This window comes from Chelonia mydas, chromosome 18 (genome assembly GCF_015237465.2).
Source record: "Chelonia mydas isolate rCheMyd1 chromosome 18, rCheMyd1.pri.v2, whole genome shotgun sequence".
Lineage (NCBI taxonomy): Eukaryota > Metazoa > Chordata > Testudines > Cheloniidae > Chelonia > Chelonia mydas.
Genome location: NC_051258.2, coordinates 16046527 through 16058324, shown reverse-complemented (window position 1 = coordinate 16058324; position 11798 = coordinate 16046527). Strand labels below are relative to the sequence as shown.

The 11798-nt window shown below is 48.8% G+C and overlaps 1 protein-coding gene across 1 annotated transcript in view; it reads left to right on the top strand.

Annotated features, from left to right (window-relative positions):
- Positions 1–6140: 6140 nt before the first annotated feature.
- Positions 6141–11798, top strand: part of MXRA8 (matrix remodeling associated 8) — a 36604-nt gene continuing 30946 nt past the window's right edge. Inside the window, exons 1-2 of the mRNA XM_007070191.4 lie at positions 6141–6284; positions 6458–6542. Of these exons, the coding sequence (XP_007070253.1) occupies positions 6494–6542 (49 nt within the window). The 5' untranslated portion in view covers positions 6141–6284; positions 6458–6493. The remainder of the gene's footprint in view (positions 6285–6457; positions 6543–11798) is intronic.

Here is an 11798-nt window from a genome sequence, read left to right as displayed (position 1 = left end):
CAGGATGCAGAACAGGGGATGGGGGAGGGAAGGGACCTGCAGTCAATGCCCGAAAGGTCAAGGTTGGTCAGCAGGAGGCAGGAAAGAACAGAGCAGGGTGGGGCTGGTCCCGAGCTTGCAAGACGCAGAAGGGCATCAGTTGCACAAGGTTTTCTGCCGCTGAGCTAAACGTCTTGCAGGCCCTGCTCTCTGATGATGCAGCTGGGCAGAGGGCCTTGGGTTCAGAACCGTTTCATCTTGCTCCTCTGACCCACGGAGGCGAAGGGATACAACAGGAAAGACTCCATCTCCCCCCCCCCTCAGGCAGAGATGATGGGGCAGCGTCTCAGCTGGAGTTCAGTGTCGTCTGTGGAGCCATGGTGATCGATACCAGCTGGAGAGCGGCTAGCCGGTGTTCAGCTTGGAGTCGGGTGGGGGGGGGGGGGAAGTGTGACAGGCAAGAGGTTTGGAAGCTGGACTAATCATGTTGCATTTTTCTAGCCCCTCCCATCTGAGGATCTCAAAGCACTTTTCAAAAATATCTGAATTAATCAGGTTGTTGAGCCCCCGTATGGGGAAATGGAGGCACAGGGAGGTGAAATGATTTCAGGGTCCGGTAGTGGTACAGCCAATATATAGAACTCCTCTAGCAGGACTCCTCCTCTTATGCTTTACCCACTAGACTGTTCGTCCTCCCGTGATGTCCCTGCCAGCCCTGACACTTTGGCATTCCTCTCTGAAGAGGGTCATTGACTCATCTCTGCAGGGGTCAGGTTGGAGTGAGCAAGAGTCAAACCTCCAAATGACTGGCTCAGGTGCTCCTCTGAATATATCCAAGTGTCTCTGACTCCCCTTTGGCTTACGCTGAAGCGTTCCCTGGGTTTGGTAGGGACTGGGACCATCACGAGCTGGTATTTCTGGATTTCTAATCCTGGGAAGAGCAGAGAGTCAGGAAAACAAGCAAAGTTACCCACACTCTTCCATATTCCAGCAGAGTGGTTGAGTTCAAGTTCAGAGTGGTTGAGTTCAAGTTCGGGATCAAATGTCAGTGGGATCTTCTTGTAGCCAAACCAGTATATCACGCCTGATTTGGAGCTTTGCTGTGCTTGTTTCCACTGGGTTGAGTCGGGATCTGTTAAAAAGAACCATTGTTTATGGACAGATTGTTTAATAATAATCACTGGAGTTTCTTGCACCTCCTCTGAAGCACCTGGTGCTGGTCACCGTTGGAGGCAGGATACTGGGCTAGATGGACCACGGGTCTGATCTAGTCTGGCTGCTCCTCAACGCACACTTGTTGCCGAGCACGCACTATGTCCTGGTGTTTAGGTCTCTGTAATAAAATGTTACATTTATAATGCACCTTTCCTCCTAAAGCACTTACCCAGCTCCACTGATGCAACCACTTCTAGGGTGGGGGACAGCTGCCATCCAGCACACAGGACATGGCATGATATTGTGGCAGGCGAAAAATTGACCAGGGGCACACACTTTCTCTGCTAGAAATGCTATGGAGACCTTCAATATCCTTTGGTTCGAAGGGCTCATTGGACAGATCCACACACTTTTAACTTCTAGGGTTATGTCTTTATTTCCCTTGGAAGAACAAAGGGATGTGGTAGCCCTGGTAGGATTCAAACATGTGGCTTTAGGGAATCCAGGTGTTTCAACAAACAATGCTTCGCCACTAAGCGTCTTATCGGTCATCTTATTGGCTCAATCAGCTACAGTGCGTCAAACAGCCCAATCTGAAACCTACATGGAAAGGGCAGTGCTCATGGCTGACTAACAGTGTGTTTGCCCAAAAAGTGGAGAAGGCTGCCAGTTGCTAAAGATTTCCTTTCTCTCTGAGGCCGCGTGACAAGTTACCAAACAGGAAGGCTGTGTAACGCTGGGAAACTGATTGCTGTATCGAATGCCACCTGGCAAAAACGTCCGAGACGCCTCTCGGTGCCCGGTGTGCTTTGCAGCTTAATGCATGGCCAGGACTGAGTGGAAGGCCAGGAGCCTCTGAAAGGGACAGGCACAGAGGGTGGCAACAGGAAGGGCTGTGATGACAGCCAAGCCTGCAGGGAGTGAACTTCTCTATGAGAAAATCTCAACTGCAAATGAGACAGTCATTCCCTTCTGGTCAGATCCTAGGGGACTACCGGGAAAGTACCATTCGAGAGTTCACACAAGGAGAGAGGTAGGAGTGGGCTGCCCTAACTCGCCCTGCCCTTCGCAGGCATAGGCCTGGTCAAGTAGGAGATGCCCAACGGACTTGTGTGGAAGAGTCCGATAGAAATCCATAGAGAATGATGTGCTTGCAACAGAATGTTTAAATCAGTGCATGGAACCCTAGAGCAGGGTATAAGCCACTGCTAAATTCTAGGAGGCAGTTTAACAATTCTCAAAAGTACAAAATCATTCAAGACCAAAGCACAGGGCCAAATTCTAATGGAACGGCTCCAACTTATATCTGCTGAGAATTGGGCCCAAGTCCTAAAATAACATCTGAGCACTTTTCGTACTCCTGTTATGTTACTCACGCTACATGCTGGGAGAGCAAGTACCACCAGTTACTCTGCCCTAGGCAATCCTCATGTACTAGCTCCTACTGAGAGGGGACATTCAAGTCCTCTCCCTGTGCTATCTGGGAAAGTGCCCTGGGGTCTGTAACTTCCTTTGTGACAGCCCTTAGAGGAGAGCTGTGTTAGGCTGAATATCCCATCTAAGTGTAGCTCCCTTTGGCATTAGCGTTGGGCATGGACTCAAATCTGGGTGCAAGATTTTGGTCTTGTGGTGAAGGTGTTAAACTAGGATTTGAGAGATCTGGGGCCATTTCCTAGCTCTCCCTGTGTGACCTTGGGTAATATTTTCAAAAGTCCCTAAGTGATTTAGGAGCCTAACTCCCACTGACTTTCATTGGCATCTCTCAGTGGCTCAGTTCCCCAACTTTAAAATGGGCACAATAATACTTTTTGCCTGCACAAAGACCAATCAGGGACGCACCTAGCACAGTGGGTCCCTGATCTTGTTTGGGGGTCTCTAGGTATTACTGTAATAAAAAATAATATTGACTTGAACCCCCAGCCTTCAGCCACTGAGGCAAAAGTGCTACTATCTTAGCACTGTCTGTGGTATATAGGAGCCAGACATAAGCAAAGCTCTCCATGCTCTGTTGCAAACCAATACATGCGTCAGTTTGTGGTGGAACCTCACTGGGATGTTATTGACTCTGGCAATATATGCGGGCAAAAGGCGGGGATAAATAAAAATCAGAAAGCATGCAAACAGAAGAAGAACCATTGTGACAAATAGGTTGTGAATTTGAATTTAAGCCACTCCCAGCACACAACCACCCTTGAAATGTGCATTCCTCCGAGTCCGCTTCCTTCAGGTGTCTGGGCGTTGTTCTGAGTCAAATGCTACATAAAGGAAATCTGAACGCTCCAGCAGGCTGATCAGGGCCAATGGTAGCCCATGTTGCTGATTAGAGCTAGGTGGAATTTTTTGGCCAAAACTATTTGTTGGTGAAAAATGCAGATTTGGACTCACCAAAATGTGTGGCAAATTTGTGCTGGTTTTGCTGAATTGTTTCTGCCAAATAAAATACTTTAGAAAAATTCTGGAAAAATGGAAAAGTTCCATTTTTGACCTTTTTGAAACAAAATGTTTTGGTTCACGATGACTTGTCTTCAGAATCGCCTTGAATTTTATTTTTAAAAAATCAAAAGTGTTGAAAAGGGGTAACAATCAAAACAAAACTTTTCATTTGACTCAAAATGAATTTTCTTCCTGACTTTTAGATTCACCAAAAATTTTGAAGCATTTTTTTTTCCGGTTTGACTGAAAATTATTCCCCTCCCCCCCAAATTTTTGGAACTGTCACGGAACTGAAAAATCCCTCACTGTCACAGCTCTCCTGCTGCTGTCTTTGACCTCCCTAGCATGGGAAATGGCAGCTCAGATTGTCAGACTACTTCTCCACACAGCCTTAGTTCCAGAGAGAGAGCGAAAATTGGGTTAGATCTGAAGCCTGAGAGGTGACAGAGGTGTTTTAATCTGGGTGTGTTGTTCATCCCTTTATAGATATAGCTGCAAAGCTTGGACATGGATCAACTTCCCTGAAGTTTGGGCAGGTTTGGAATCAGGTTTTTGGTTCTGTTTCCATCTAAGGATTTCAAAGTGCTTTCCAAGCAATTAAGCTTCCAGCACCTCTGAAGAGGGGAAGTGTTGACACAGCAGAGTCACAAAGTAGCTAGCCCAAGGCACGGGGTGCTATGACTTGATTTGCAATGATCCTGAGCACCTATTGACCTCAAAGGGAGTTCTGGGTGCCCACGCCACCACGTGACAGATCAATACAGAACCAGAAAGAGAACCTAGGAGTCCTGACTCAGGACGTCACCCACTAAGGTTTATTATTCACCAGTTTAGGATCAGGGTTCATTTTCCGAACCAAAAAACGTACTGGTATGGAACAGAAAGACCTTCCTCACTAATGCTAAGGCAAGGGTTGGGGTTTTTTGCTGGCTTGAGTTTTAGGGTCATCTTCATGTTTGGAAACGAATCTTTCTCTCTCTTCTCTTTCACGTTGTCTTCAGTGCAGTCTGGTAGCGGGAGCGCCCTTTGGTGCGCTAAAAGGACACAGAACCCGCTGAGACGTTCAGCAGAGATGAAGCAAGAGTCCCCGCTCACAATGGAGAGTTTACGGATTTCAGGCTGAGGCGTTACTGTTACTTCTGACGGTTTTCATTTATTTTCCGCCATTGAGAGTTAACAGACCTGTCCAAGATCAGGAGCTCTTGCGTTCTGTTTCCCAAACCAGCTGCGTCTTTGACTCCATTGGCTCTCAGGCACCTTTTCTTGTCTCTGCAGAATAACAGTCACTCCTGGAGAATGGAAAACTTGCCTTGGAGTTTTAACATTGGATTTGAAAATATGTATGTTTTTGATTTTTTTAAAAAAATAACTGTGTGAACTTGGGGAAGACTCATCCGATTTCTGCAGGTATCTCTTGGATGTTGGAGAAACTGGCCAGCCACGTTTTCTTTTCAGGTGAAAAGGGAATTATCCACAGATAGTTCTCAGTTATTCCTCTCAATTGACTCTCTACACACAAAAACTGCATTAGTTTAACTGAAATCGATTTAGTTAAACTGCTGCCCCTTTCATATGTGGTCTTTCATATCAGTTTAAAACTGATTACAGTGGTTTAGCCTGCGCCTGTGCATTTACGGATGCAAGCTAAACTGCTCTGAGCCGGGTTTGAATGGATGTACGTGTCCATGAACAACATTGCACCGGTAACTGAACTGATATAAAAATCACACTTTTTGTCACATCAGTACAACTTTATGTACAGACCTGGCCTAATGTAACAGTCTTTCTTATAGAATCATAGACTTTAAGGTCAGAAGGGAACATTACGATCGTCTAGTCTGACATCCTGCACACCGCAGGCCACGGAATCTCACCCACCCACTCCTGTAACAAACCCCTAACTTATGTCTGAGCTATTGAAGTCCTCAAATCGTGGTTTAAAGACTTCATGAGCAGAACTCTGCTTTTCCATCACGACCTGAGATCATTGCTGTATCATGGCCCTCAGTAACAACAGAGCCAGGTGGCCCCACCAACATTTCCCCTATTAGTCTTGTCTCTAACAGCTTATGACTGGACCAAGGAAACAAAGAGCAGTATATTGGGCTCTCCAAGATCCGCTGTACAAGGTGTCTGTTTTTTCTCAGAATAGAAATCAATGAACCCATGGCATTGTTCTGTTCTTGTACACGGAGCCTGAATGTAGAGGTTCTCTGCTGGTCGTATCTTTCCTGTCTCTACGTAGCAGAGAAGCTGGCACCAAAGGCTGGAGCGGGGTCCTGTCCATCAGGAGACATTTGGGGGGATAGTTATAATCTAGTCTGTTTTGCCTCCCCTGCCCTGAACTCAAGTCAACGTTGTTTCTTAAGTCCTCCTCTGATACTTGTTTTTAAAGTAAAACCATGTGAGGAGACACAGATCAAAAAACCGTGAAGGTTCAGAAATCCTGTCCCCGGCAGACAGCTGGATGAGTGTCAAAAGAAAGGGAGGAACAGCTGGATCCAGTAAAAGCACAAGGAAAATTAGTTTCATACCCAGAAGGGAAGTAGGGGGAGGGGGCTGGTTTTTGGAGCGCAGAGCTGTGTGGGACCAGCAAAAGTCAGCAGATAAGACTTTGACATCAAAGTCAGGGAGCAGAGCAGAAGGATCCAAGGGGGGAAGAGAGAGAGCTCGTGTTTTGGAGAAATTGAGCAGGAAGCATTAAGGAAGGGAAGGAGGTGGAGAGAGTGTTTTGGAGGGGGCAGTGCAGAGGGGAGGTGGGGTGTTATAAATTGTAGGTGGAGTAATACAGCAAGAATTTGAGCTGCTGTCCCTGGCTCCCTGGCTGTACGTTGATGAGGTCATAGTGTTTTTGGGTTAAAAAAAACAACAACTTCGACTTGTTTTTCAGGAGAGAGAGAGAGAAAAACACACAGAGGCTGAAGAAATGGAGCAAGTAGCAAAACTCCTCCTGTGGCAGCTGTTGCTTCTGCAAAGTAAGCTTCTAGCTGATCGGCATCAATGTTATGTATCTTTCTTGCACCCAGAGAGAATGGGGGCTTGGAGTTTTCCTGGGGAAGCTGGCTCTGTCAGTTCAGTGTCTTGGTTTAGATTCTTGTAGCTAGTTGTTTTCTGGAGTGTGTCTGTGTGGTGGGGTGGGGGAGGAATGTTTGGTGGGGTAGGGGTAGATCAGAGGATGTTCTGGGTTGTTATCCATGTACTTTGGTTTGTTTTGCTGCTGATCATCTTGGTGTGCAGAAGGAAGGGAAGGAACATAGCCTGGTATTGCCCCAAAGCTTTGAAACGCTCTGAATCGTATGATCTCAGGTGACTTTGTGCTGTACGGCAGGAGCTGGCAGTCGTTGTGGGCGATAAGGGGTGAAATACTAAAACTGTTTGGGCTGCCCAGGTAAAAACAGGATTCACGTGACATCCCGGGGGAGGGTGGAGAGGGAGGAGGGCGAGGATGGTCAGGGGATGGAGGGGGTTATTATAGAAACATGGCACTGTTTATGTTTTTTCCTGCGTTGCAAAGTTTTCTGTGGAGGGCAATGGCAGACCCAATGCGCCAAGAGAGGGGGCCTCAGCAGGAAGGCTTTAATGAAGTGAAAAGACTTGTGGGTAAATAGCAGCCCCCCAGAAGGAAGCAGCCCACGTCACACAACCCAAACCAGCCCCTTTGACACCTTCTTCTCTGAGGAGAGCTGGGTGTGAGCAAGGCTGGCTCACCCTGGGGCACAGGACAGCTCAATTTCTGAAGGACGACAGTGCATCCCATCTGGGAAATGTGGGGTACAAGCTCGTTTAGGGCTGTTTTATCCCCCAACCTCATAAACCCAAATAATCCCATTAGCCAGTGGCTGGGGTTCCCCCGCACCTGCCTTTCCTAGCTCCTTCAGGTCACAGGTGAATTCAGTTTTTGTGCTCAGTCTGGTCCCGGGTGGATATTTTCCACCTCACCAAGCCATCCGCAGTCGGCAGTGTCTCTGGGCGTGGTCCAGGACTGGAAGAGCAGGGAAAGCCGCAGGTGAGGACTGTGGGGCCTGGGCAGAGCTGTGAGGGACTCGGCACCGGAAGAGAAGATCACGACTGAGAAGCAGTGGGAGAGCTGCATGGGGATCCGTGACCGGAGCAGGAGGGGATGGTTTCGTGTTATGCCTGAGAAGCACTGGCAGAACTGAGGGGACTGGAACCAGCTGGGTTGTTACCCTACATGATTCAGAGGAGCATGTGGGACAGGAACAGCAGGTTGTGGTGCTGCTCACCAACAGTAGAGCTGTGTGGGGCTCAGACCTGGAACCGTAATCCTGCAGGTCAGGATTGAGGGGCTCTAACGGACACATTTGGGTGCAGTGTGTAGAGGTGGGGGCGGTGTTGGAGCCCCATCAGAGATCTTCCACTTCCAGGCTGACTTCTCCAAATTCCCGTGAAAATAAAGTTGGAGGCAAGGGGTGGGGGAAATCCAGTTCCTTTAATCTTTGGTGAGATGCGGTTCTGATCTCCCCCCTCGAGCGTTCATCCCTCGGGGAAAGACCGGCTCCATTCTGAATGGCTCTGCATTGCGGGCCGCGGGCCAACACACTGTACATGAGGCTGAGAAGTGTTTTCAAAGCGAAGCACATCTCTGAGCTGTCTGGGAGAAGCGGGCCTGTGAGGGGGCCTGTGTGCACAGCAGCCAAGATGGCGGCTGGCAAATGCTGGCGGAGCTTCTCCTGGCTTCTCGTGCAGACGGAGGAGGACTTTCTTCTTTCTGCCGAGACGGCACTTTTTCGTCCCTCTCCGGTCTGACAGGCATGTTCCCACTTGCTGGAACTGTTGGAGTCGGATGGCTGGGGAAGCTTTTGGGAGTCCCAAAATCCCCTCTGAAAGCAAGAACAAAAATCTGCTGTTGAGAAATTAGATCCCAGGAGCCGTTTTTGTTTTTTATAAGTGGGGACTTAAAAAACCACCAGTGACTGCAGCCTGAGCCAGCCCTCGCAAGTGGCTGCCTGTGGGGGATCTTCATTCAAGATCCAGCTTCAGTCTTTCACTCCCAGGCCAGCAGGAGACAGGCGCAGCAGGGATGCAGTGTGGTTAGCCATTAGGAATCAAGCACTTGCATTACTTACGGATGCCCCCAGCTGGGTGACTTGAAAAGAGGGACGTAGGTTGCCTCCCTCTGCTGGGTCAGCTGACGCATAGAGCTATTCCCAGAACTCACTGAGCTATTCGGAGTGGCCATTGCTAGTACAGTGCCCGGAGGAGAAGCCATAATGGTCCCCTTGACACTGGGTCAGGCCCCCAAAGAGCCAGCGTGAAGTTGCTACCATTTTCCAAGACCGTATGAGCTTAACTCAGTAGCAGCATCTGGTATGTTTGCACTGACGTGGGAATAGCTCTAGGGAGGCCCTTAAAAGTGTGGACACAGGGGCCGCGACGACGGAGAACGAGGAACTTGGTATTTTCACATGCTTCTTATTTTTAACTTTTTAAAAAACTCCCGTTTTTGAGTAAGCCTCTCATTCAGGGCCTGATCCACCAGCCACTCGCTCCAGCGGGACCGTGATGCTGCCACCCCTCCAGCAAGAGGAGCTGCAGCTCCCTTTTTGTCAATGGAGGCTGGTTTAATGCCCAGTGCAGAGGTGTCGCTTTCTTGGACGTATGTCGGGCACCTAGGCAGCACCACAGTGGTGTGTTAATGATTAGAGCAGGGAGTGGGAGGCAGGATGCCTGGGTTCTAGTCCTGGCTCTGCGATTGTCTGACTGTGTGACCTGGGGTAGGCTGAAATTTTCATAAGTGGCTGCTGACTTGGGGCGTGTCTGGTTTCTTAGGCTACCCAAAAGGAGACACCTAGGGGCTGATTCCCAGAGCGGCTGAGCACTCACAAGTCCAGCTGCAAATCAGGCCCAAGGTGCCCCAAGTTGGGCACCCCAAAACTGAGGCACCTAAGATCAGTGTCCACTTTCAAAAGCATTGGCCTGAACCTCTCCAGAGCTCAATTTCCTGAAGTGCAGCTTAGAAGTGATAACACTTCGTTCACGAAGGTGTCGTGCGGCACTTTCAAGCTGACGGGACTCTGTCCTAGGTCATGAGTGCTATTGTTTAGAAGCCGTGTCTGCCTGGTGCATCTTGCCCACATGCTCAGCGTCTAACTGAGCGCCATATTTGGGGTTGAGAAAGAATTTCCCCCCGGGTCCGATTGGCAGAGACCCTCGGGGGAGGGTGTGTGTGTTTTGCCTTCCTCTGTAGCGCGGGTCACGGGTCACTTGCAGGTTTAAACAAGTGCAAAAGGGTTTTTTTCTCCAGCTGATAGTAGCCCATCTTAATTAATTGGTCTTGTTGCAGTTGGTATGGCAACACCCATTTTTGCATGTTCTCTGTATATATATATCTTCCTACTGTGTATACATACCTTTTCCACGGCATGCATCCGATGAAGTGTGTTTTAGCCCACGAAAGCTTATGCCCAAATAAATTTGTTAGTCTCTAAGGTGCCACAAGTACCCCTCGTTTTTTTTGGTGAATTCTCTCTATCTTGACGTCTTTAAACCATGATTTAAGGACTTCAGTAACTCAGCCAGAGGTTCGGGGTCTATTACACGAGTGGGTGAGTGAGCTTCTGTGGCCTGCGATGTGCAGAAGGTCAGACTAGAGGATCACGATGGTCCCTTCTGGCCTTAAAGTCTATGAGACTCAGTGATCTGGAAAATGGGCAATGAGATGGGCAAAGAAAAAGGGACTGAAAACGACACAAAGCTGCTGAGAAAGGGATGGTGAGAAGGTCAGAGCTGAACTTACTCTAACAAAAAGGCCTTGTCTAGGGACACAGGCAGGCTGGGCCAGAAATGAGGTCCCTGCATTCGGAAGGATCTTCCTCCAGCCTGTATCAGCTGAATCATTAGGAGGAAGAGCATGGACAATTCCTGGGTGATCTCAGTTGACTTGGGAAGAGACGGTGCTCAAGTATGCTGGGTGTAAATCACTAAGAAGGCTCGATTCTGCTGCCCTTACTCCTAGGGGGAGTCCCTTGCTTCTTAAGTGGCCTTCTGGATTTCAGTGGCACTGCTTGTCTTGTAAAGCACTACTCTCTCTATACCTCATCTGGCACCTCCTGAAGTCAATGGCAAAGCTCCTACTGGCTTCGGCGGGGCCAGGATCAGAACCAGTGTGAGTAATGGTGGCAGAATTGGGCCCTTGGGGGATTTACCTGCTATCACAGGACCCTGTAACACACACACCTGCTTACCAGCCAACAACCCCATTCATGCTGCCTTCTGCGATGTTAGCCAGATTCCTGGCTCAGCTCTGCCTTTGCTTTCATCCTCTGTTAGCTCTTCGTTGAACAGGATACCGGGTGTTTTGATGAGCACGCACTCCCAGCTTTGGGCTCAGCCTTTCAGTCAGAGCGGCAGTCTCCCCTCAGGTTTCAGAGTAACAGCCGTGTTAGTCTGTATTCGCAAACAGAAAAGGAGTACTTGTGGCACCTTAGAGACTAACCAATTTATTTGAGCATAAGCTTTCATGAGCTACAGCTCACTTCATCGGATGCATACTGTGGAAAGTTTAGAAGATCTTATTATCTACAGTCTCTCCTCAGCATCCCAGACACCTTCTGACTGAAGCAGTGGTGTTGTTCTGTGTGTAGGAAAGGGGAGAGGTGGTTTCCTAGTTGGGTCACGCAGAGGAGGCAGTCTGCGGAGTAGTGTCAATGTGGGACATTCCTCAGAGCTTTGGGATCTTGCTTCTTGTTTGCCCAGCTTCTTCTTGGCCTATTTAAGAAGCTTGCCTTGGAATTATAGATGCCAGAGCCTGGGTATGTATTTTACAGGAGGATCTTGAAATGCAGTCTGTTCTCTTCTTCTCATCCAGTGGAGCTCAAGATTTTGCCTTTCCTTTGAGCTTTTGTTGGACTGGCCAGCACGATATCTCAGGAACCTGGTGGGAAGAACCCTATGTTTGCCTCTAGCGTAGAGGAAAAGTTAGGGGACACTATGTGAGCCGGTCTCCCCAGTGCCACTCGTGTCTGGAGCTGGTGCGGTAGCGTGAGAATGGGGCTGGGGGATGTAGCTACAGGGGTCAGAGCGGTTGCCCTCAATTTTGGAAAGTGGAACCATGAACTGCAGCGAACACAGTTTGTCCAGATCTTGAGGTTGTGGTCCCAAAGCTTCGGCTCTCGGAGTCCTGGGATTGTGGAGGATTCTCAGCTTTCATTAAAACAAAAATCGTGTTTCTAGGCCTAATGGTTGCAGAGGGAAACCAGGGCAACCTGCCC